This window comes from Gymnoscopelus braueri (assembly GCF_963280865.1).
Source record: "Gymnoscopelus braueri genome assembly, chromosome: 22".
In the NCBI taxonomy this organism is placed as follows: domain Eukaryota; kingdom Metazoa; phylum Chordata; class Actinopteri; order Myctophiformes; family Myctophidae; genus Gymnoscopelus; species Gymnoscopelus braueri.
The window spans coordinates 5110586-5137936 of NC_137624.1; the positions used below are offsets into that span (position 1 = coordinate 5110586).

Below are 27351 nucleotides of genomic sequence, written 5' to 3' on the forward strand. Positions count from 1 at the left end.
AACGCTGGTTAAAGGTGAAATAGAAGAAACAGAATTATACAACTTAAGTTTAGTTTGGTCATGTTCATTAATTCAAGCCATTTAATGGCTTGAATTACATGTTCTTCGTCTTTCATAGTACCTTTATTAGAAGGATAACCCTCAAAAACAAGATGTGTCATCTCGTTTTCGAGAGGGTCCTTATGACAAGTAGGCTGCCCTGAATAGACAGGATGTAGAAAAAAAATAGGATTCCTTGTTATGGAACAACTTGAAAATGGATGGACATATTTTCATACGGTGAATGGGAATGATCAGTAGGCTGCCCTGAACACTGAACTTTTTTGGACAGAAAAGTCAATAGTTGCTGTAAAAACCTATGTGTGCTCAGTCAACCTACCAGCTATAATGTAAATAAAGGTCAATAATGTGCAAAAGGAAAACAACGCGTATCTATTTTCAAGTTGTAGAATATGCATTATTTATCATCACATGGGTGGGCAAGAGGCCTTTTTGGGCATGAGATCTATACCTGTACCTGTTTTTCAAGACTGATGAGATCTACATTCACAAGACAGTGAAAATCACCATAACTTCTACATGTCATTATAGACTGCTTATTCAAATTATGCAAACACAGAATGAGTCAATAGTTGTAATAATAAGGGCAAGATCAACAATAGAAAGGGGGAAAAAACGGTTATGCACATGAATCAATTATGTAGAAATTATTTATGGTAGTTTTAAAACACTGATGACAGCACTTTCAGCAGTTTCATGTAAGTACTATGTACATATGGTTTAGAGATTTCTCTTCCTTCATTTTCTCAGTTCACTGTCGGCTGGAAAAAAATTGTCATTTGATTTGAGGCTAGTCAGAAAGTGCATGTCTTTCCATTTCCCTTTCTTCACCATCACTGTGCAGTTGTTGCTTATGAGACAAAAACATACAGTAGCACATAATCCACTTTCATGTACGTACAGTGTTGGAAAGTAATGACATGATGTATTGTATTGACATGGAAAAATTGTCACGTTATTTGCCTGCACCCTCTTATTAAAAAGGCTTTAATTGTCTGAGTTTGCTCCAGTGCCTTCCTTCTTCAGTGGTGGATAGTAACTAGGTGCTTTAACTCAAGTGTGGAGGGACAGTTATCACCTCCGGCTCAACACAAGCAAGTCCAAGGAGCTGGTGGTGGACCACCGTAACCGCACCAGCAAAATAATTCACCCCCAGTCCCCAGCACCATCCACGGGGTGTCAGTGGAGATCATCATGACCACCTGCAAGTTCCTAGGCGTACTCTTGAACAAGACACTGAGCTTGTCTGCTCAGACACCCTCTACAGGTGTCTTTACCAAACACTGGGCCGGGGACCCATTTGTATGGGTCGGGAGTTTTCGTTTCCTACATAAAAAATATATATAAATATATAAATTCTACAATTTTTCGAAATATTTTCATTAAAAAAAAAATCTTTTAAGAACAAGTGAAAAGTGGCGTAACTGAGCAGACACTTTGATCCTCCTCCAGGCAGAACAATAACAGACTGGGTCAGTCCTTTGTGCAGGTAGTCTTGACTGAGGAGGTTAAACAAAGCTGCACATGGTCGCTCTGCTCAGTCCATAATAACTGGTGTGTTTTTTTCTTTTGCTCTTGGTTTATTTGGGGGTTGTCTGCATCAATTGCTGTCCTAATGTATTTTCTGACAAATAATACTTACTCCTCTCTACTGATAATGTATTTGTACTCAAACTGTAGGCCTATTTATACTGATTCTGTATTTGGACTGATACCAGTTAAAAACAATATCAATACCCGGCGGGTATTCATATTGTTTTTGCTCTAGTCTGTTGCAGTCTTTTTTTTTGGACAAATCTCTTTATTATTTTTTCAGACAAAATAAAGGTTACAGTGGTGTCAGGCAGTGGAACAAAGAGGTCAGATTTTTTGACAAAAAACTACAAATAAACAAAGCACATTATAACAAACTGTTGCAGTCTTTAACACAAATGTACACGACACTGTACTGTATTTTCTTCACAGATACTGTGTATATTGTACTGACATATTGATACTGCCTTTTTTTTTACTGTCCAAGAGGGCCAGGAGCCCCCCAACCCCCCCTTCTGCTCTGTTCTGCAGTACAATGGTTCTCAAAGTGGGGTCTGGGGACCCCCAGGGTTCCTTGAGGGGGTTCCAAATGGGCCCTCGCAGGTCTGACAGACACAGACCACTAAAGTGACGTATACGACCTCTCCTTCTTCGCATAGCCTTGATATCAAGGCCGGTCGGAACTTGTGTTTTTTGATCAATAATAATAACACATGAATAATAAACGTTATTTTATGGAACACTATTAAAAACAAGGCAACGGTGCTTTATTTACATCAAATGAAGAAATAATAAAATAGAATAATAAACCCAAGCCAAAATGTGACGACGTATCACGTGACCATTGGACGCGGAAGCCCTTGACAAGGAAGTCGTATTTCATCAATAATAATATAAATATAAACATAATAATTATGATCATTTAGCATCCACGTCAGAACAAGGCTACTTAAGTTATTCAATTAAAACGGAATAAATCACATTAAATAAAAACAAAATGAAACGTAATAAAAACATGATCACGTGACCGGCGTCTTGTTGTAAACATCAGCTGCAAAGTTGCCATGTCCGCTTATTATAAGCGACTTTGGGCTTGTTTTGTAAATATTGTAAATATTGGTATTTGCGACCGGGTTTTGGGGGCTTGTTTGTTTCTAAAGTGTAGTTGCTTATTTGGGCTTGCAATATCCTAATATTGTTTAAACCAGTGGTTTTTAAACATTTCCATGTCAAGGACCCCCAAAGTAATATGTATTTGTCCCGGTCCGCGGACCCCCATCTGAAAATATTTTGTGTCAGAGACCCCCATACAAGATTTGTGTTGTTAGAAAAGTTTCAAAAATATTCCAAATATTCCACATTTTATTTCAACTTTTTTTGAAAATAGCAGATCTACAAGCTCACTACGCATCACAATTTTAGCATGCTGCTTTTGTTGTTGGTAAGTGATATTTAACCTACTGTTCTTTAAACCATCCAAACACAACACACTACTAGTACAACTAGGTCAAAAGTACAATATAACATAAGAGTTTATTTGCCAAAATAGTACAGAGGTCAAAAGTACATGTTGTGTTTGGGGGTTTAAAGAACAGTGGGTTAAATATCACTTAGGCTACCAACAACAAAACAGCATGCTATGTAAAGTTAAAAAAAACACTTGTCGATGTGCCCAGAGATGGTTTTCGTGCCCAGTTGTCCTGTCGTCGCCTCTTTTGGGCTTGTTGCTTATTTCCCTCACAAAATCTGGCAACACTGCACATCAGCTGACTGGGGCTCAGCGGAAGACCTGACAACACGAAACACACCAAGTCTGGAAGTCTGGTAAGAAGCTGTTTAATCTAATTTGATCTGATCTAATTACATTCAATTTAATTTCAATTAGTCGGTCTTAAATTGCACTTCATGGTACGACGGTGTGTCTCTCTTGTCGAAAAGGAAGGGAGCTCCAAGCTGTGAGGAAAACCCTCCTCTAGTGATTTGATGACATTCTGAACAAAGTATAACGACCCTTTTCCTGATCCTGACAGGCAGGGCAGTGATCAGTAAGTACATTAATTCATTTCTATAACAAATACATTAATCTGTAAAACATTCCTAGACCCCCCCCCCCCCCTTTTTCCCTTCCTGGCTGAAATAGACTTGCTGTATTCAAGATCACATGCTTATTGAGCTTTGATCAGCATTTCCCCCCCATCCAAGCAAACTGTAATATTATGAAATATTTACTTCATATATTTTATTGATATAATAATAATAATAATAATAATAATAATAATAATAATTGTTATTATTATTATTTTTGTTATATTTATTTTTGTTATATTTATTTTCGGATTATTATTATTATTATTATTATTATTATTATTATTATTATTATTATTATTATTATTGTTATTATAAACTGTTGCAATACTGTGAATATTCGTGAGTGGTGTGATGATAAATGCCTTTGTGAATATTTTCAAACCGTGCTCAGCGTTATAGGAATTCAATATTACATGCTGCTACAGTAGTGTACAAGTTGTATAGTTTTTAGTGTCTGTACACTATACAGTAAAATCCTCAGTGGCCATTTATGCATTTTGGTTACATTTGTACGCTCAGAGTTAAATGAACAGATGGTTTTACTGTATATGAGTGACTTGAGTTCCTATTGTTGTCACCAGTGGTGGACACTGGACAGTAACAGAGTACATTTACTTGAGTACTGTACTTAAGTAACTTTTTAGAGTCTGGGTTAGATCCTTTTCTTTCATGACTTTCACTCCACTACATGTCAAAGACAAATATTGTACTTTTGACTCCCCTACATTTCTAGTAAGGGAAAAACTACCTTTTGAATTAACCACTTAAAGGAGTAGTCAAATTATTGTCTCAGAAATGTGACAAAACCAAAATAATCTGTGAAAATAAGTAATCTTTTGGGTGAACTACTCCTTTACGCCCTATTTCAAAAATAGTGAAAATAGCAGATCTGCAAGTTTACAAGCGTGTGAGCTTGTGGGTCTGCTATTTTCACTATTTTGTGATAGTTCTGAACATTTCTGAAAAAAATTGAAATATTCTAAACCTTGCTTATTGTAAGTCTCTGGATAAGAGTAGGCCAGTCCCAATTATTACATAATCGCCTATAATCACAATGATTTGAGATAATCACAATTATTTTTGCATAATCGTTTCCATGTTGAAACATTTTCATACATTTTCAAACAAAAACAGTGGAAAGCAGATCCAGCTCACAATGCGTTGCAATGTGACATGTTGTGAGCTTGTAGATCGGCTATTTCCATTAGCCAAACAGAAATCTAAGCTTTTATGCAAGTAACGTTAAGTGAAATTTTCTAGGATGATGTGGTTGAATACTTTGAGCAGTGACCACTGGTGGTTTTTCAGGTAGAAGACTGTGACAGTCGGCCCACCGTGTGACGATGGAGGAGGATTGTAGACCGCTGTTGAGCTCCATACGGACGGAAGAGAGCTTCCACCGCGGCTCCACAGACTCCCTGGACTCCAGAATCAAACGGTACGCTCATGATCATGGACATACACACCAGTGATTCTCAAAATCTCTAATTTCAAAATGCACCAGGCCACAGACCCCCATTTGATACCTTTAAAAAAAAGGTATCAAATCTAAACTTTAAAATCATCAGTGTTCATTTGACTTGTAAGTTACAGACACATAAGGGTCCATTTGGTTCCATTTGTACGCTCTTATCTATCAATCCTGAAGCTGGGGACCCTTGGAGCCCCCTCAAGGACCTCTGGCGGTCCCTGGACCCAACTTTGAGAACCAGTGGTGTACACGATTGTTACCGTCTGTTTCTGTTACAGTAGGATGGAAGGTGAATCCAGTAGCATTCATAAATCGATCTTTCCTCCGGGGTCGATTTCTACTAATTTATTTTGCAAAACCCACACTAACGCATTCGAGTTAGGGGTTAAATGTTTTGCTCATTGGCCACTTTGACACATAGACCGGGGCCGGGAGTTGAACCTGCGAACTGCTGATAGACTGCCTCTCTCTACCCACTAAGCTACAGCTGCCACAAATTCTTTGAATTATACGCCGATTCTGGGAATAACATGGTCCATGACATGCCGTTTGCAGCGAATGATATGGGCAGTAAAATCATAGCCATGAATAACATGGTAAACACATATCATATGACTTGAGACTCCAATGATATGGCCATTATAATGAGCATATTCTTTGAAGTCAAAGTCAAACACAATATTCATTCTTTTGCTTGTTTAGTAAGAGGGGTTTCTCATGGAAGTGTGACGAGGCTGGAGCCTAGAAAGATTAAACAGACACACGCTGGCATGATAAAGATCATTCATGACGAATGCACTTCAGTGAAAGAGCTCTGTGTTGTGGTCAAGCTAACAGCATTGACCACAGCATTGACTTTGAAGGACATTTTAGTGACTAAACAGTGCATAAATAGTATATTACACTCTAGGTGGTTAATCATAATGATCTTAAATGGAATAAATGCATTTTGGGGGTTAAAATATGTCTTGAATAACTCTATATTGTGATAGTAGTCATTGCTATAGAGTGTTTTGCTCAGTAACAGGGGTCTCCATCTTTCCAGCTCTTTAAGTAAACAGAAAATACACTTTCAGGTCGGGATACCAATTTCATCCAATCAGGAGAGAGACCTCATGCAGGATACAGGATGCAGCAATTGGTATTGGAAGTGGAACACTATAAAGCATAAGCTGCTTAATGGGTGCTCTCTCCTGATTGGATGAAATGGGTGTCCCACCTGAACATGTATTTTCTGTTTATTAGAGACGGGGGAGACTCCCTGTTACTGAACAGACACTCTATAGCAATGATTATTCTCACAATATAGAGCTTTAACATTTTGAGTTTTTAGTTTTAACCTCAAAATATCACTTACGCCGCCTTTTAATAGGTTTGTTAACATTATAATTGTACAGACCTATATACCGTACTTTGATTTATGATTGGTTAAGAAAGTTAATAGGGTTAATAAGCCTTATTGTTATGTTCAGAACAATCCTGGATTGGACCTTTAAGCTTTTAAACTTGTTTACTGGTTAGAGCCCTGTGTGTGTGTGTGTGTGTGTGTGTGTGTGTGTGTGTGTGTGTGTGTGTGTGTGTGTGTGTGTGTGTGTGTGTGTGTGTGTGTGTGTGTGTGTGTGTGTGTGTGTGTGTGTGTGTGTGTGTGTGTGTGTGTGTGTGTGTGTGTGTGTGTGTGTGTGTGTGTGTGTGTGTGTGTGTGACCTCGCCAGTTTGTGTTAACTTTAATCCACTTCGGTATTTCACAGCTACTAACTAGCTTTCCATATTACGCAACGTACGCACGCTGTCTCTCTCACACACACACACAATTAGTTTGGAACGTGGAAGTGGAATCTACTGGAAGCTTGTGTTGCTGTGTTGTCTTGCTTCTGTTGTCGTGGACCATTGTTTTTTTTGTTTTTATTAAACAATATGGAAATTAAAAAATAAATATACCACCGGGCCTTTGAACCCAGGACCTAGAAGAGCTGATGCTGGTATAGTATAGGGCAGTGGTTCTCAATCTTTTGTATGTCAAGGACCCCCAAATTAATAAATGAACTTACAGTATACTCACGGCCCACAGGTTTATAACCACTGCTCTAGGGCAGTGGTTCACAACCTGTGGGTTCCCTACATGACAGTAAAGTTACAATTTAAGGACTTTTAAGACCTTTTTGTGTTGTGAGCTTGTAGATCAGCTATTTTCACAATATTTATCTGTGGAACCGAGTCAAACTAAATGTAATGCCTCAACTCCTGCAATATAAGTGCTTGTCAGGGTGGGGGGTCCCCACTCCGCAGTTCAAATATGATTATGTTGCGGGGTCCCCAGTTCAAATATGATTATGTTGGGGGGTCCCCAGTTCAAATATGATTATGTTGGGGGGTCCCCAGTTCAAATATGATTATGTTGCGGCGGTCACGGCCTGAAAAGGTTGAGAACCACTGGTCTAGGGGATTGAGGGACAGTAACATATCCAACTGATGGACAACTGATGGACGACGTGAATTCTGTGTTTATTTGTAAAACTAAGTGAGTGTCTGAACAAAAACAAACAGGAAGGGATCGGTGAGTGCCAAATCAATGTAATCAATACAACAAAAACCCACCAACCAGACAAAGAAAGCATCTAATCTAAACAAAACACACTGAACAAACAAAACGCTATCTACACTATCAAACACAAAATACAGTGGCAGGACACTCCCCTCTAACCTAGTGGACTTAACCCATTAAGGCCGATTCTATAAATGCCTTCTAAATCAGTAGTTCTCCAACCTTTTCGTGCCAAGGACCTCCTAAATGATATGTATTTGGCCACAGACCCCCACCGGAAAATGTTTTGTGCCAGGGACCCCCAGAAGAGAAGGTTTGTGTAAAAAATGCAAGCTTGTGCATCTGGCACATTTCTTATCTGAAAAACTTTCTATATATTGCTATATAGCTAAAATCGGAAATGACACAGATGCTTTCCCGGTTTTAAATGGGTCTTTAAAACACCTCTGGGGTCATCTTTACGTCTACTCTGGCTTTTGTGTGCACCCCAGACAGTTTTTAAGTTGCTTGATTCAATATTTTGCTATTCATTATCAGACATGCCACCCTCCTGTCCATTCAAATTCACTCTCTTTTAACCATGTTAGACTCATTGCAAACACACGTTCCTGCTTCTGGTGACTGATATGTTTTTTCAATGATCTTTAATTTCTTTTTTTAATGTAATTGAAAAAAAAAAAACACGCTTTAGAAGGGCAATATCAGTCACCAGAACCAGGGACGTGTGTTTTCAATTAGTCTACAACATGGTTAAAATGGGTTTTGGAGTTAAAATGGGTTTCTATATTTATCATCTGATAAAATATCTAACTAATGAATCAAGCAACATAAAAACTGTCTGGGGTGCACACAAAAGCCTGAGTAGACGTTGAAATGACCCCAGAAGGGTTTTAAAGTGAAATATCCCTTTAACATAAACGTGTGGAATAAAAGAAAATTATGTTTATTGTAGATTTTCCAACCAGCATCGAGCATACATCCATGCTGCAGTCTGAAAGATATGTATTCTGACAGTCAGTTTGACAAACAGAATAAGCCTGTAACCCTGGTATAGTCTTGTGAGTTACAATTCTATATAATATTTTATTAACATAACTAGGCCAATGCCTGTTCGGACCACATTCCCTTGTGCAGTACCCATTATTGTAGTACTTGGAGGCCAGTCTGTGGCGTCGGTACTTTGACTTCATATTGATCACATCAGGGATCGACTGAAATTCCCACTCCGTCAGCACAACACACCCTTGGGTCCTCAAGGATTCACATGCCAAGTCTGAAGTTCAGCGGTTGGACGGTGCTCGAGTTATGCCATGCACACGTCACACACACACACACACACACACACACACACACACACACACGCACACACAGATTCCGTGCCATTTATAGATAGATTTATATGAGTTAGTTAATTAGTCCTAGACAGGGTTTTCTTCACCTCGTGTATACGGTTAGCCATTCCTAATTGGGGGAAAAGCTTGTGTAATACTTCATCATAATGTGTACTTCATCATAATGACGGTGTCACCCGCTGAAAATAGCCGATCTACAAGCTCACAACGCTATAAGCTCGCAACGTTGTGAGCTTGTAGATCGGCTATTTTCAAATCGTTTGCCTTTTTTATTATTTGACAATTTGGACCAATGTTTGACCAGGTTTTATAGTGTAGTTTGTTGGTGTATAAATCAGGCTTTGACGATGGTTCGTTTCTGTGTTCTTGCTGTTTATTGCTGTCTGTTTATTGGAACTGAAGACATGACACTCAAAGGTCATGTGACATCATCGGTCATGTCACAGGAAACAGAGAAGACATGCAAGAGATGGTGTGGGTGGGTTATAAAGGTGGTTGGTGTAAGTGATACATTTTGGTAATTTTTTTTTAATGTGTTAAATAGCTCTATATTGTGAGCATTGCTATAGAGTGTTTGTTCAGGAACAGGGGTCTTCCCTGTCTCTCCAGCTCTTTAGTAAACAGAAACTACATTTTCAGGTGGGGATACCACTGAACGAACGCTCTATAAGCAACGATTACTATCACAATATAAAGCTTTTGTTTTTGTTTTAACCAAAAACTATCATTTACACCCACCTTTTTAATTAGTTGTGTAATAAGAGAGCTCATCATCATGATAACTGTGTCTGTGTCTCAGGCCGTTCTACGTGGAGCCACGCAACATCGTAGAAGACGCTCCGCAGGAGAGAGTGTCTGCCGAGGCTGCAATCCTCAGCAGCAGAGTACACTACTACAGTAAACTGACTGGAAGCTCTGATAGACTGCTGGTATTGTAATACACACACACAAACACAACACAACACAACACAACACACACACTCTGTTCAAGTAGACTATCTGGATGTCAACCAGACGGTTTCTCAAATGGGGTTATATCTACCCCTAGGGAGATGCAGGGGTACTACAGGAGGTACATGAGAGAAAGTGGAAAATGGAAACTAATATTTTACTGTTATGATTAGATGATAAAACATTGACACACTTTGTGTGAACCTGCTGATCTCTAAAGTGTTAAACCGAGTTAACCTGACTATCACAACTGTTATTGAATAGAAAACAGTACTTATTGGCACATCATTTTAACTTATTGACATCAAAAATGGACTTAGTGAAATGTTATGACCACAGTTTAAAACAAATCAGTTCATGAGGCACTATTTGCAACTTTTTCCACTCCATTTCTTATTTGTAATGTTATAGTCTTCAAAATGTGTCCTATCGTACATTCATAGCATTCTTTTGAAGTTTTCTGTACAAAATATTGTAGTACGGTACTAGTCTGGTCATTTGTTCTTATTAAAAAATATATATATTGGCCTATTGTGTCAAATCACTGCCACATGCATTTAGGGCTGCAACTATCAAAAACATTATTAACGATTATACTATCGATCACTTTTTCAATTACTCATCATTATCTTAAACCCCCCACAGAGCCCCCCGGACCATGTGATCCCACGGCCGGAGGAGATCTACATCTACAGTCCTCTAGGGACCGCCTTCAAGGTTACTGGGGGCGACCGCGCCTCTAGAAACCCCAGTATTGTCACCATGTAAGTAGAGCCAATAGCCAAGTTCCAATATTCTCATTTTTGCCTACTCCATCCTCCAGCCGCCACCTAAATGTTAACAGGGAATGTCACCGAGTTTGCAACCACATCCTGTTTTAACACATTAACCGCCAAGAACGTAGTCCTACGGCCCGTTAAATCCAACTGTTAAGCGCCGAGACCGTAGCCCTACGGTCCACGGTCTTTTCGCGCAAAAAAATTCCGGGTGCACTTTCGGAATTTTTTTGATCCACTTCCGTTTCCGGTTTGATGACCGGAAACGGAATTATTTGGGATCCGGTTTTGACGATCACGTCCGCCCTCGTTCTACAGACGAAACTGAAACTCAATTCTCTTCCTGTAGTTTTTTCTCCTTGCATTTCACTGTTTAACGTAATCCGCTCTAACTACAACATGGATACCCCGTTTGACACGTGGTTTTCACTGGGAGATACAGTGGGATGTCGCGGATGTAAACAGACCGTGTACGGCTCAATCTTAAGGATTTTAACAAGATCTATGGCGACATGAAAAAAACAACAAAAACACCTTGGCACTGGTGAGTACATTATGAGATTAACCTCTGGCGGTCGATGTGTTAATGAAATTGAGGGCATAATAAACATGATTGTGTTTTTTCTGTGTTTTGACATCAGCTGGAGGAGAAGGTCTGACTGGAACTACAGGAAACATAGGCCGTAGTCCAGGAAGAACTGACATTCCGATCTGTACTTTGATGTCATAGTCGAGGGAATCATGTTAAAAATATCAAAACACAGAAAGAAACACACTCCATCATCCATCGTCTTTATTATGTATGAAGTTCCCCTTTCAGCCCGATTTAAATTAATATACCGACGGTATCGCTGGCCAAGAATAGCCTAATGAAATAGCCAGCAAAAAGCAGAATGATGCATCGTAAATAATCGCCGTCGCTTAAAAATGACGCTGACAGGGAGGAGCGTCCCCATTCCTTAAAAGCCAACCCTGATCTATTCCCCTGTCCTCTGTCCTCTGTGGATGCGGGGCTAAGGCACGAGGAAACAACGCAAGTACCTCAAACGGACCCGCTCTGTTTCCGGTTTCTAATGATGTCATTTCCTCCTACCTGTCAGATTCGCTATCTGGAACACGATGATGGGGACTTCCATCCTCAGTATACCCTGGGGAATAAAACAGGTGATTATTCTGTTGAGTTCTGTTTGTACAGCTCCTAATTCTAATTCTAAATAACCTCTTAAGACTTTGAAGCCCTTGGAAACACAGCATTAAGAGCTTTTTCCTCATTGGGATTATGTACTTTGTTTACCTCATTAATTGTTCAATTTGAACAACAATGGAAACAATTTGTATGGCCAAAACTGTTACTTTTCAGGTCATGGGGAAAAAAAGAAAAACATGTTCCAATGGACGGAAGCTCTTGTTGATACTTTTCATTGTTTCAATATTTATAAAATCCACAGACACACTTAACCACTTTTAACCTGGTGTTCCTATTGTGGGCACATCATTATAGGTGCGAAAATTGCGGATCTACAAGCTCACAATGTGTAATTTTGCGGCGTGTTGTGAGCGCGTAGATTGTCTGCTATTTTTGCTGCTGTCGCACTACATTGTCATGTGATGAAGTATAAAATAGGGCATTTGTTTATGCTGTGTGTGTGACTGTGTGTTTATTGTCGTCAGGCTGGCTTCACGTTGGGGATCATCATTCTCATCACCATGGGCTTGTTGATGCTCTACTGCTGTTTACGTGTGTTGAAGTCACCTAAGTCCATACGTAAGTACACCAGTGTTAACCCATTCAAACCGGGAACACATCTGTCATTTTTAGATTTCTTTGGGCTATTCAAAAATAGCAGATCTACAAGCTCATAGCGCGGCACAGAGTGCCGCGCTATAAGCTTGTAGATCTGCTATTTTTTGGAAAAATCGTGGGTCTTTGAATATATATGTTTTGTAACTCAAGCATTTGTAACTCAAATCTTTGCTCCTGGGGATTCTACAAATATATTCTAAATCCTAACTAATGTTGCTATAATATCAGTGGTTCTCAAGAATTATATGTATTTGGCCGTGGACCCCCATCTCAAAATATATTGTTCCAGGGACCCCTAGAAGTTGTAACAGAGTTAAAAATGTTCGCTTTAAAAAATATATATTCAAAGATTTGCAAAATGTTCACGATTTCACTGACGAAAACTAAATGAAAACAAAGCTATGATGACTAAAACTTTGACTAAATATTGACAATTTCGTCAACAAATAAAAGCTAGACTAAAATATTAGGGAGGGACTAGTAGAGAAGAGATCCAGTAGAACTAAGACAAGTCATTTTATGCTTGGTTCTTTATGCTTGGTTCTCCAGATCTGCAAGTTCACAACACGTCGCAGTGAACTTGTAGATCGTCACGCAGCTAATTATGAAACAGGTTGTCATCGTGGGGGCGGGGTCCCTGGACCAATGTTTTTTGCCGCCGTACCTCATCAAAATATTTTGTTCCAGGGACCCCCAGAAGCAAAGATTTGAGTTAAAATGTTGTTTAAAAAAATATCTGTATTCAAAGATTTGCGCAAATGTTCAAGATTTTTCAAAAATAGCAGATCTACAAGCTTGTAGCTGTAAAATGACACAGATGCGTTCCTGCATTGAATGGGTTAAACTTATCTCTATACCACCGCGCTCTGACCACTCTGGTGCATTGTCCAAATAAACTGTTAATCAAACCCAAACAAGGAGGGTCACACTCTGAATTAAAAGTCAATTCATTTGTTTTACTTTTCCATATGAAGGCTGGATAGCCGAAACGTCTGTCACCCTTGAGGCGAATGGAAAAAATAAAATAATATGATATCTTGACATATATCTCTCTCTCTCTCTCTCTCTCTCTCTCTCTATCCCCCTCTCTCTCCTCAGCGTACATTTCTACATCAGACTGGGAGTTTCCAGACGTGTGTAAGTACTACTTTGGCAAGTTTGGCCAGTGGTCCAGCCTGTTGTTCTCCCTGGTGTCTCTGATGGGCGCCATGGTTGTCTACTGGGTCCTGATGTCCAACTTCCTCTACAACACTGGAAAATTCATCCATAGTAAGTAACCGCCAGCAGCAGTCGCATTCAAGTTGTGAGTTGAATATACTTAATGAATAATAATTCAACACTAATACAATGCAATGGGGGAAGCAGTGGTTCTGGAGGTTGAGGGGCCGCTTGGGAATTGGAAGGTTTCCCAGTTCGATCCTGGATTACTGTCGAAGTGCCCATGAGCAAGAAACTGACTGAACCCTGAACTGCTCCCGATGAGCAGGTTGGTTGGCCTTGCATGGTTTCCTCTGCCATGACTGGTGTGTGAATGTAATGCACATTGTAAAGCGCTTTGGATAAAGACTGTATATAAATGCACTATTCAGCATTTAATTTAACCCATTCAATCTGGAAACACATTTCTGTCATTTTAGATGTCTGTGGCTATTAGAAAATAGCAGATATACAAGCTCAGATGTACAAGCACTCAGCCTGTAGATCTGCTATTTTTGAAAAATCTTGAAAATGTGTGCAAATCTTTGAATATATATTTTTTTAATTTTTTAAAGCGAACATTTGTACAGTATTTTGTTCCAGGGATCTCCAAAAGCAAAGGTTTGAGTTAAAAATGTTGTTTTAAGAAAATGTATTCCAAGATTTGCACAAATAGCAGATCTACAAGCTCGTAGTCCGCTATGAGCTTGTAGATCTGCTCTTTATGAATAGCCAAAGTATAAAATAATGGTTATAGCTCAAATCTAAAATGACACAGATGCGTTCCCGGATTGAATGGGTTAAGGCACCATAGTGCTGCCGTTTGATTTGATTGTTGTAGTTTTATTGATTTCCCAGGAAGCCATTGGATGTCGAATGATGATTTGAAAAAAATATCGGGCTCTAGTTTAGTCATTTAAAACTTGTATTTTTTTTCTTCTTCATGTGTCCACAGACTATGCTTACAATGTCAGTATGAGTGATTCAGGAGACTATGGGACCAACGGCTCGGACCGAGGTAAGATCCCACTGATGATGAGGGTGTTTATATGACCTAGTATACCACTGAAGACAAGTTGTATCTGTGGTTATGTAATCTTAAAGGTCTGGGATCAATAATGGCCTCATTTATTTCATTTCCGTGAGAGCTTATCTTCTGGGGCACAAGTCACAGACACAGTGGGAATCACTAGTCAATCAGCAAAAACAGGAAGTTTGCTATTTTGGAAAATCATTGTATTTAAATTGATTGTCTTTCGTAATCAAATTGATGTGTTGGATTAGCTGTCATACCCCTAATGCAGTCTTTCTTCATGTGGGGTCCGGTGGACCCCCAGGGGTCCTTGAGGGGGGTTCCAGGGGCTTCCCAGCTAAATGATTGATAGTTAGGAACCAAATGAACCCTTATGAGTCTGTAACTCTGAGAGTGTACAAATGGAACCAAATGGACCCGTATTTGTACACTTAAATTAACACTGATGAATTCACTGTAGATTTGGGGGGTCTTTGACATGAAAAGGTTTGAGAACTACTGCCCTAACGTGCCGTTTTGCATGCTCCAGTGATCTGTCCGTCCCACATGGGCCCTCTGGGCAGCAGTGTTTTGGGGGACGGTAACAGCAACACCACAGACGATACAGCCATGTTCGACCGCTGGTGGAACAAGACAGAAACCATACCTCTCTACCTCATCATCCTGCTGCTGCCTCTGCTCAACTTCCGCTCTGCCTCCTTCTTTGCCAGGTTCACCTTCTTGGGTAAATAATTTGGTCCCTGCTCCTTTGGGTGTATTTTTGTCGTTGTATTTGAGCAAATATGTGACATTTTTCCTCTGCATTTACCCATTCTAGCTAATAGAACAGAAGCTAATAAGCCACTAAGCTACGGCCGTCTCATGTTTGTTATCATTAGACCCCGACCGATGCTAGATTTTCAGGTGCAATGACAAAATCCATTCAGGATGTTCTTTTAACCGAAACATTTCTGTCCCACTACACTGTTTGGCAGCACTTTTAGTTTCTTTTTTTTGTGGTGCCGCCATTGCTGCGGTGTCAGTCAGCTGCTGCTGCGGTTCTGTCCGTCTGTTGACGTTAGCAGAGCAGCCATAAACTACTGGCACCTGATGTACACTGTAGGTGGTTGTCCCGATTTTCTGTACATCTTTGTAAAGTTTGTGTGTGTGTGTGTGTGTGTGTGTGTGTGTGTGTGTGTGTGTGTGTGTGTGTGTGTGTGTGTGTGTGTGTGTGTGTGTGTGTGTGTGTGTGTGTGTGTGTGTGTGTGTGTGTGTGTGTGTGTGTGTGTGTGTGTGTGTGTGTGTGTGTGTGTGGTTAGTCAAACGTGACTCCAGCTGACTGACACCGCAGTAAGGGCCACCTACAGGGCAGCGCTCCATGGATTTGTGTATTGCCCCACCTGTAATAATGCATGGTGGTCCATGAACCACTGGCTGAGAACCAGTGTTGTATATCATTGATGAAGGTATTATCAAACTGGGTCGGGAGAGGCATTTTATTTTTTAAATTGCCGATCTACATGCTCCGTGAGCTTGTAGATTGACTATTTTCATCAGAGTCAAACTACGGTATATGTAATGCCTCAGCTGCTACAATTCCAAGTGCTCGTTCGGGTGGGTCAAATACGATTATTCTGGGGGGGTCGCTGCCTGAAAAGTTTGAGAACCTCTGGTCTATTTGATAGTTTGTTGTCTTCCTCAGGTACCATCTGAGTGATTGTTTGATGATGTGTCCTCAGGTACCATCTCAGTGGTCTATCTGATCTTCCTGGTCACGCTGAAAGCATTTCGTCTGGGTTTTCACATGGAGTTCCACTGGTTTGAGCCCACGGAGTACTTTGTTCCAGGTCAGTTTACCTCTCTTGAATGCCATACCATGTCCATGAAGACAATGCATCCAAAATGACATACGATGTCCGTGAAGACATTTAAAATGATGATGATGCAACAGTTAATCAAAGTAGTCGAGTATTTGTATACTGTGAAATTGTAAGTGATGACAAAAAAAAATTAAATATAAATTTTAATCTGATGGTACTCTCTCCTTATTGGATCAAATTTGCAACCCACCTGAACATTTATTTTCTGTTTAGTAAAGAGCTGGAGAGACTATATCCCAATATAAAGCATTAACCTATGGAGTTACATTTGTGTCTTTATTAACCAAACAAAAGAAAAACATTTGAGAGAGAAAAAATATAAACAGAGCAAAGAATAGTTTTGAAAGAAAACGAATTAAAACAGCAAGCAAAAAATAATAATTTGTAAGCAAAGGAAATTATATAAACAGAACAAAAAATATTTTTAATTAAAACAAATTAAAAACGCAATCAAAAAAATATATTTGCAAGCAAAAAAATATAAGATTTGAAAGAAAATAAAAAATAATTGAGAACAAAACTTTAAAAATTCAAGAGTAAAAAAATAAGGAAAAACGGTTTAAACTACATAAAACAAAATACTTAGTAAAATGTTTGGGTAATAAAATGTGTTGTGCTAAATAAAATGTTTTTAATGTTTTTTTTCCTCATTTGCGAATGAAAGTTGTTTTTTCTGATTGCAAAATGCCTTCTCTCTCAAAACCTATGTCTTTGGTCTCGATTTTTTTTTTCTCTCTCTTGGATTTGTTTGTGTGAGGGGTTAAAGTTCAGAAGGCGGGTCCTACGCTGATAGATGTAAGACACCTCTCCATTGGTCACTTGGAGTCTGAGTGACAGCTCCCCCTTCCTTATGTAGCTTGTTGAATGCAGGGATGGAGGTGTGTTACGGCCAGCATGGTTTTTTGATTATTATTATTATTAGCAGTTTGCAAAAAAAACAAAAAAACATGAAAGTATAATGCAAGGTCAGCTAAGAGTATTTAAAACCTAAGAAAGATGACTTGTTTCCATTGGGGTCCTTTGTACTCAATTCATAGAGACATTTAATGACAGACAGATATACACTACTATGCAAAACATCATAAAAACAAAAACAAAAAAAATATGTACAGTAAACAGTTTGAGTAAACAGATTGATGGAATACTTTATTAACAGTAGGATACAGAGGTACAATTGTACAATGATTGTTATAAGGATAACACAAAAAGGCTTGTTTCCATTGTGGTCCTCTGGGACTGAGGTCAGAGCTCCATTCCAGCTCTGGACGCTACACTATTCGTTACAATATTGAGCATTTTAGGCTATTAGCAATTCAGATGATTCCCTAATGTTAGGTTTCTGTTCTACTACAGTTTGTGATCTGTATTTAAAATTGTTGTATTGTTGTTACTGTTATAGTAGGCCAGTGGTTCCCAAACTTGGGATCGGGACCCTCAGAGGGGGTCCCCAGATTAGCTTAATGGGCAACATTGTTTTCTCTCTCAACAGTAAACAAACCAACCTATACAGTATAAGTGTATACAGGGTAACACATTTCTAAAGTGACAATTTAATGACTTTTAAGACCTTTTTAAGGCATTGTGCGCTTGTAGTTCGGCTATTTTCACAATATTTATCTGTGGAACCGAGTCAAACTAAATCTAATGCCTGGGTCAGGGTGGGTGGTCCCCACTTCAAGTATGATTATTTTGGGGGGTCCCCAGTTCAAATATGATTATTTTAGGGATTCACAGCCTCGGAACCCTTTGAAATTATAAAATAAAGCTACATTATTTTATGTTATATTCGTTATTCTAATTAAGGCAAGGCTGAAGTGACTGGCCTATTGGCCAGGCCCATTCCAGATAGACTGCTTTGGAAACGTTTCGTCTGATAGTGTGCTTCAGGCTGTGAATCCCTAAAATAATCATATTTGAACCGGGGACCCCCCAAAATAATCATACTTGAACTGGGGACCACCCACCCTGACAAGCACTTGAAATTGTAGACATTAGATTTAGTTTGACTCGGTTCCACAGATAAATATTGTGAAAATAGCCGAACTACAAGCGCACAATGCCTTAAAAAGGTCTTAAAAGTCATTAAATTGTCACTTTAGAAATGTGTTACCCTGTATACACTTATACTGTATAGGTTGGTTTGTTTATTGTTGAGAGAGAAACCAATGTTGCCCATTAAAGGGATACTTCACTTTCGGGCCGGGGACACATTTAAAAAAAATATTAAAAATAAATGAAAAAAGTTATGGAAAATTCATGGCCCCCTCACGACACGCAGTGTCCTACTAATGTGTGAGGGGGCCATGAATTTTCCATAACTTTTTTCATTTATTTTTAATATTTTTTTTAAATGTGTCCCCGGCCCGAAAGTGAAGTATCCCTTTAAGCTAATCTGGGGACCCCCTCTGAGGGTCCCGATCCCAAGTTTGGGAACCACTGGCCTACTATAACAGTAACAACAATACAACAATTTTAAATACAGATCACAAACTGTAGTAGAACAGAAACCTAACATTAGGGAATCATCTGAATTGCTAATAGCCTAAAATGCTCAATATTGTAACGAATAGTGTAGCGTCCAGAGCTGGAATGGAGCTCTGACCTCAGTCCCAGAGGACCACAATGGAAACGAGCCTTTTTGTGTTATCCTTATAACAATCATTGTACAATTGTACCTCTGTATCCTACTGTTAATAAAGTATTCCATCAATCTGTTTACTCAAACTGTTTACTGTACATATTTGTTTTGTTTTAGTTTTTTATGATGTTTTGCATAGTAGTGTATATCTGTCTGTCATTAAATGTCTATGAATTGAGTACAAAGGACCCCAATGGAAACAAGTCATCTTTCTTGGGTTTTAAATACTCTTAGCTGACCTTGCATTATACTTTCATGTTTTTTAGTTTTTTTTTGCAAACTGCTAATAATTCAATCAATCAAAAAACCATGCTGGCCGTAACACACCTCCATCCCTGCATTCAACAAGCTACATAAGGAAGGGGGAGCTGTCACTCAGATTCCAAGTGACCAATGGAGAGGTGTCTTACATCTATCAGCGTAGGACCCGCCTTCTGAACTTTAACCCCTCACACAAACAAATCCAAGAGAGAGAAAAAAAAATCGAGACCAAAGACATAGGTTTTGAGAGAGAAGGCATTTTGCAATCAGAAAAAACTACTTTCATTCGCAAATGAGGAAAAAAAACATTAAAAACATTTTATTTCCCAAACATTTTACTAAGTATTTTGTTTTATGTAGTTTAAACAGTTTTTCCTTATTTCTTTACTCTTGAATTTTAAAAGTTTTGTTCTCAATTATTTTTTCTTTTCTTTCAAATCTTATATATTTTTTTCGTTTTTAATTTGTTTTAATTAAAAATATTTTTTTGCTCTGTTTATATAATTTCCTTTGCTTACAAATTATTATTTTTCGCTTGCTGTTTTAATTTGTTTTCATTCAAAACTATTCTTTGCTCTGTTTATATTTTTTCTCTCTCAAATGTTTTTCTTTTGTTTGGTTAATAAAGACACAAATGTAACTCCATACTAACCTTTTGACAAATTATGTTTGGTTTTAACAATATAAATGTAATTACCTTTAATCTATTTTCGTATTTGAATGAAATTTCAACCAAAGAAATCTCACAGGCATCCTAAGTGTAAACTCATTAGCTTATCTCCTCCATGTCTCCTGTAGAGTTCAGACTGTTGTTCCCTCAGCTGAGTGGGGTGTTGACGCTGGCCTTCTTCATCCACAACTGTGTCATTACGCTCATGAAGAGCAACAAACACCAGGATAACAACGTGAGTAGGGCTGCAACGATCCTTTGCTTTTCAGATTAATCAAAAGATTATTATCTTCATATAATGGTGTCTCATCGGTGGGCTATCACAGTTCAGAAACCTGCCGACCAATGATGTCACCGATGGGATCCAATAGAAACGACAGCCTTTCTCTTCCTGGAAAGTTAGCTTGCCAAAACAAAAGTCATTGTTATTGTAAATAAATACATCTACCGATGCACAAACTTGGACACATCATCAGTGTTGTTTCCTGGAGTCACTGGGTGTTTCGGGTCTCGCAACAGACACCCTCCTCCAGGCGACCCGACCGAGGCTGATCAGACCCCGGTCTGTGTCCAAGTTAACGATCTGCCTCCATCGGGACCTGTCTTGTGCTGCATGTTGTGCCTCGCCCCATGTCAGGTTCATCTCCTTTAGCTCAGCAGTCACGGTTCGTCGCCAGGTTGTTTTGGGCCGACCTTTCTTTCTTTTCCCTGCAGGAGTCCATCCTAAAGCGACCTAAAACGATCCTCACCGTGGTAGTGCTGCACGATTCTTGCTCAAATGTGAATCACGATTTTCCTCCATAAGAATTGAGATCACGATTCTCACACGATTCTCTTGTAAATATAAAAATATAATGTAAAAAAAAAAGTTTAAAAAAAAAAAAAAAAAAAAAAAGTTTTTTTTTTTTTTTAATTGAAAAGAAAATCGCCATAATTTAAAATCGAGATTGCATAGGTGTCGGAATCGAGATCACGATCTTTTTTCGATTAATTGTGCAGCACTCATTCTGAACACATGACCTAGCCATCGAAATCGGTGGCGTTTGATCTCTAACACTATGCTGTTGCACTTGGTCACCCTGTGTAGCTCTTCGTTGGATATCCTCTCAGGCCAGAAAATGCGCCAGATTTTCCTCAGGCATCGATTATGGAAGGCATCGATTTTCTTCATATCACTTATTGTGACTCGCCAGCATTCAGATCCATACAACAGTACTGACTTAACATTACTGCTGTAGAGTCGGATTTTGGTTCTTAGCGTGTACTGTTTTTGACTTCCAGATGGATTGGAGCCTAACAAAAACACTGTGTGAAATAGCTCCATTTTGTGATAGTAATGATTGCTATAGAGTATTTATTCATGAACAGGAGTATCCCTGTATTTCCAGCTCTTTAGTGAACAGTAGGGGTGTGCCGATATATCGTTCCACGATATATCACGATACGTTTTCGTGCAAAAACAGAAGTATTTGTTTGTTTAAAAAATATATATATATATATATATTTTTTGCAATAATAATAATGCAAAAAAGTATTTGTTTGCATTTGCTTTCCCCCCCCCCCCCCCCATATATTTCCATAATAAAAAAGTGCCATATATCGTATTGATATCGATATCGTGAGCCCAATATCATGTATCGTATCGTGAAATTCGGCACACCCCTAGTGAACAGAAAATACATTTTCAGGTTGGGATACCAATTTCATCCAATGAGGAGAGAGAACTCATGCAGGATACAGGATAAACAAGTGAAATTGGAAGTGATTAACCCTCTGGCATCTGGCATTTTGATTTAAAATTCAAAATGACTATCCTTTTTCTGCACCACAAAAAAATGGAACACTGTAAGATTGAAGGGTGATAAATGGGTGTGTGTGTACATTGTGGTAAATGAATGCATATGTTGTGTTTTCCAGGTACGGGACCTGTCTATAGCATACATCCTGGTAGGACTGACCTACCTGTATGTGGGAGTGTTGATCTTTGGTATTTTCCCTTCTCCTCCTCTGGCTAAAAGCTGTATTGAACCAGTAAGTATGGCTGTCATGATTACACATTTAAGTTGACGATTAATTGTCTCAAATAATTGCGATTAACGATTTCATTGTGTGTTTGGCCATTGAACATTGGAACGTATAAAGCCTTTTAGGCTTCGTAATCAAAAATTGCACAAAGCAGATATGACAAATAACTGAAATATACAAATAACTTATTTACATATCATTTTTATTCATGTAAAAATAGCAGAAATAGCTGATCTACAAGCTTACAACGCGTCACGAAGCTTGTAGATCTGCTATTTTTCTGCTATTTAAAAAAAAATCTGCTATTTTTCTGCTATTTAATAGATAGCTGATCTACAAGCTTACAACGCGTCACTTCGTGACGCGTTGTAAGCTTGTAGATCAGCTATTTCTGCTTTTTTTTATATCTGAAAATGTGTGAAAATCTTTCAACATGGACACGATTATGACGATTGCAAATAATTGTGATTAGACGATGATGTAATAATTGTGACAGGCCTACCAGTAAGATGTTCTTATACTCCATATGTTATGAAAACACACGTCCCTGCTTCTGGTGACTGATATTGTCCTTCTAATGAACGTTAGACTCATTGAAAACAGGTCTGTTTTTTACTAAGAAGAGAGAGTTTAAGTGGTATATTATTGACTTTGTGTTGTTGTGTTTTTGCTGCAGAACTTCTTGGATAACTTCCCCAGCAGTGACATCATGGTGTTCGTGGCTCGCACCTGTCTGTTGTTCCAGATGACCACAGTGTATCCACTGTTGGGTTACCTGGTCAGAGTGCAGGTTATGAGACAGATCTTTGGAAAACACTATCCCAGGTAGGGCACTGTTTGGCATTGAACATTGCAAAATGATGAATAAAAACATTTCTGTTAATGAAAATAGGATAGATTATGTTTTCGCTCCCGTGAGTTATGTCTGTCCGTCTGTCTGTCTGTCTGTCCTCCTCTGGTTCTGAACGTTGTGATTGTTATTAGTTTACCAGTGGTTCCCAACTTTTTAGCACTCCAGTACCCAAACTAGTGAAAATAGCTGATCTACAAGTACAAAACCTGCCGCGATGCGCCGCGTTGTGAGCTTGTAGATCTGCTTTTTTCACTACTTATTTTTTCTATTTTATGGAATTTGCAAAAATCTATGAATTTGTTTTTAATTTATGAAACGTGAATTATTTTTGTCATTTTTGACATTCCTTTGAAATAATTAAAATAAAAAAACAAAATGCAGGAAAACTAAAAATAAAGGGATATTTGCTCGCGACCCATAAAAATTGGTCTGCGACCCAAACATGGGTCCCCGACCCACTGTTTGGGAGACAGTGGTTTATGTTGTCATTAATGAGTATCTTTTCTCTCAGTTTCCTTCATGTTCTGGCTCTGAACATTGTGATTGTTGGCGCTGGGGTCCTCATGGCCATGTTCTACCCCAACATTGGATCCATCATAAGGTATGAACATTCTAACATTATTATTCAATCTGAAATCTGGTTAACGTAAGCCTAAGAGGGGATTCACGTTTTGTTCTATGGCATAGAGCAGTGGTTCTCAAACATTTTCATGTCAAGGAGCCTCCAAAATTGATCGTTTTTGGCCGCAGACCAACATCAGAAAAAATTAGAGACGAAGATTTTCAGAAAGTAGGCAATCTTCAAGCTTCACAAGTTTCACAAATCACACTGACACTTGGTCTAAGCAAACTTTTCAGTAGTGAGATGTATTTATGTCCTTACTTTTATCTCTGAAGTCTGAAGAAACCTTTCCAATTGAAATTTTAGGCTGAAGCTATTATTTATGCATCCTATAAATCAATTGTGCCACAAAATGAATGCATTCATATTGGATGTATTTATGATTGATCCAAAGAATAAATAATTATTTGCCTGCATGGAAAATTTCAGACACACAAAAACTCATGAAAATATTTTATCTATGAGGGAAAATAAACATCTCAAAGTAATCTTTCTTCTTTAAAAGGAAAAATAAAACTAGACTGTGTCCCTCTGCAGGTACTCTGGTGCAACGTGCGGCCTGGCGTTGGTGTTCATCTTCCCCGCTCTGATCCACATGATCGCTCTGAAGCGGCAGAAGAGACTCCGCTGGCCGTCTGTGCTCTTCCACAGCTTCCTCATCCTGCTGGGCATCGCCAACCTTCTGGGACAGTTCTTTGTGTAAAGGCTGAACCCAACTGGGTCCCAAATGGGTTCCAGATGGGTCTGGGTCCCGGATGGCTCAGTATGTAGTGGCAGCCATTTTTGTGAGGGTGATTCCAAACCTTGATGAAAAACTGTTCAGTATTTAGTTGCTGTCATGTAGAAAGCTCCTATCAACATATTTTAACGTTTTATGTTTTTTCGTAAATGAATACCCTATTTTGTCATACTACCGTGTCACACAAAAGTAGCAAAAATGGCAGGTGTACACGCTCAAAACGCGTCGCGAGGCGACAGGTTTTGAGCTTGTAGGTCTGCTATTTTTGCATTTGAATTCTTAAAAGTAACAGTTTTGGACATTTGAGGTTTCCACCCGACAGCAACGATATCCAAGTCCACTGCAAAATGACCCACAACGCACCTCAGAATGTAGCGAACGAACCAACAACCCGGGTCAGCGCAAATAATGCAAAGCGACAGTGTTTGACGGTTCAAAAGAAACGAGCGTGACGGCGGTGAGGAAGACGATGTGCCTTCTTCATCTGTAAAAATGTGTTCACTTTATTTTTTTATAGCATTTTATCAAGGCTACATTTTATGGCTAATTGCCCTTTTTCTTGGCTATTTGTAGCTTGAATGACTGAAGTCATTTGTGTGGCATTTATGCTAATGTTGGCTATCACTGAACGTGTTTACTTTACCCACAGATGAACGGGTTTTTTTGTTTTTTTTTATTTAGATTCTAAACTTTTCTCAACAGTCAAGTTAAAAGGGACCGTGGGATTGTGGGATATGCCACGTGTTCCGCCCACGTTTTGACGGTTCTTTACGCACACCGTGAAATTGTGAGTTTGAAAGTGAACTCTCAGGATTCTTCAGTGTAGTGGGCTATGTAGATTTTTACTATGTAGCGAACCAATGAGCGATTTAGATGTTTACAAGGGAAAGCAGGCCCGTGCACAAATAGCGCCCACTGGGGCCCAAAAAGTGACCTTTTTTGCCGGTGCTTATTGTATTTTACTTTTTTCTTTATTTTTTTATTGAAATACTATCAAGAATTATGAGGGAAATGTTGTAGTGTCCATTCATAAATACAACATACAGTATTGATTTAAGAAGTACTCCACTCTCCCACCACAACCCTCCAAATGGTCTTAATTGTCTCAGTCAATCAATCAATCAGTCAGTCAGTTAATCAACTTTGCATCTTACGAAATTTCGAAATTCATCTGGTCATGAAAAACATTATTATTGTATGTATTATCGTTTGGGCATGTCACAGTCACACGACAGTGAGTTGGTTTTCTTTTTCTGTTAAAATGAAAGCTTCAGTCGGTAAATAAATCCATTTTGATTGGGAAATATAAGAACTTAAAAAGCTGAATAAACTACTGCTAGAAGATGCAAATACACCTGTCGATGAAAGGCAAACTACATCTTTCTCACCTCCTTGACTCTGGATCAGCTTTGTAGCCACACATATACAGTAGATGTAACAACTATAAGCAAGGAGTGTGTTTAAGTTACATAAGACCAAGTGTATATATAGACCTTAAAACCCCAAAATGATTAATGGTTGTCAGTGAAATGAAATGAGCCTACGTATTTGATAAAATACTCATTGAACAGTATTTTTTTTTGTGACGGGTTTGTCCAAAATCTAAACCACATGAACCCTAGCATACCCATTCTGGGGGGGGGGGGGGGGGGACATTTGGCGGAAATAGCCGATCAACAAATAGCCGATCAACAAGCTCACTGTGAGCTTTTTGATTGGCTACGGTATTTAATGTATAGGGAAAACAGGAGGGGTCCTAATGTTAAGCCCTGGGGCACTCCGGTCAACTTTAAGCGAGGTGATTTTCCATACATACTAGCTACTCTGAAGTAGCATCAACAGCATCTTTAGGAAGACAGTGCAAGCTGAGAATGGAGGGAAAAAACTAAATGATTATGAATCATATTTTTTATTACGTAACTGTGGAAATGTCGAAATGATGTTGAACTTACTATCCATCACTAGAGATTGGACAGGAAGTCCATGCTGTTGTTAGAGTCTGAAGTCTTGATTGCTTAGCATTGAACTCTGAAAATGCAATGTAAGAATTGATAAATGGAAGATTTAGTGTTGAAATACAATGAATATTAGGCTACAAGGGAAACCTATGCAAATGAGGCCGTTATTATCATGCTATTATTGAGCCGTGATGCAAAACAGTTGTAATGAATTACAGTAGGCTGTTTGTATGTGTTGATGTGTGTATGTCACCCTGTCTGCAAAATGTGTCCACGCAGGGGGTGACAAAAACGAGGCTGAACCATAATGTACCCATGCACATACTGTAGGGAAAAGAGATTCTCAATCTCATTATGAATTCCTAGTAAAATAAGATATATATATATATATTGGTTATGAATTGTAAATTCAGACACATTAGGTCACACATGGATCATTCTATTATGTTAGGTGTTCTGATTCACAAAAATAAATGATCATATCGTCAATCACAAAGTCAATTATTTCATTGAATAAGAGCAAAACAATGGGAGATGACATTGGGTTGTTATAGCAACCATCTGTTGGACGAGGTTAAATTACATGAGTTGGCCTCTTAAAATGTGCCATTGTGTGGGAATTGGTGATTACTGTTAAGTTTGTCCACAAACAATGAAGAAATATGTAGAGAATTTCATAATTGAATGATGATAAAAGCCATTCAATAACCCTTTTTCGACAACAGAATAAAAATTAAGCTTTGTAAACCAATTATGATAAATGTTTTATTTTTTATACATATTTTTGGGGTGATTTACTTGATGTATAAATGTAGAGGCCTCCAGTGACATGCATGCACTCTTCATGGCTTTGCGTTAGTGTTTCTCAACGGGGGCGAACACATCAGGCCCCTCCCACAGCACTGTGACAGAAATGTCA

General features: G+C 38.8%; 1 protein-coding gene across 2 annotated transcripts; it reads left to right on the plus strand.

The window, feature by feature from the left end:
- Positions 1-3363: 3363 nt before the first annotated feature.
- slc38a9 (solute carrier family 38 member 9) lies at positions 3364-27183 on the plus strand. 2 transcript variants are annotated; one of them, XM_080419656.1, is made up of 16 exons: positions 3364-3417; positions 3532-3638; positions 4990-5119; positions 9846-9975; positions 10643-10761; positions 11874-11937; positions 12445-12538; positions 13676-13846; positions 14730-14792; positions 15337-15531; positions 16526-16633; positions 20364-20470; positions 22153-22266; positions 22937-23085; positions 23625-23714; positions 24273-27183. In XM_080419656.1, exons 3-16 carry the CDS (start codon positions 5025-5027, stop codon positions 24436-24438), a joined length of 1665 nt encoding a protein of 554 aa, XP_080275782.1. In that variant the 5' UTR covers positions 3364-3417; positions 3532-3638; positions 4990-5024; the 3' UTR covers positions 24439-27183. The 2 variants fall into 2 exon arrangements, with proteins under 2 accessions (XP_080275782.1, XP_080275783.1); XM_080419657.1 differs by lacking the exon at positions 3532-3638 and having other exon boundaries at positions 3365-3417.
- The last annotated feature ends 168 nt before the right edge of the window (positions 27184-27351 follow it).

What these genes read in the sequence shown, in the direction of transcription:
- slc38a9 (XM_080419656.1), top strand. Translation starts at nt 5,025, where the DNA reads ATGGAGGAGGATTGTAGACCGCTGTTGAGCTCCATACGGACGGAAGAG. An exon ending in CACTGGAAAATTCATCCATA is followed by an intron (nt 13,847 to 14,729) that starts GTAAGTAACCGC and finishes ATGTGTCCACAG; the next exon opens with ACTATGCTTACAATGTCAGT. An exon ending in GACCAACGGCTCGGACCGAG is followed by an intron (nt 14,793 to 15,336) that starts GTAAGATCCCAC and finishes TGCATGCTCCAG; the next exon opens with TGATCTGTCCGTCCCACATG.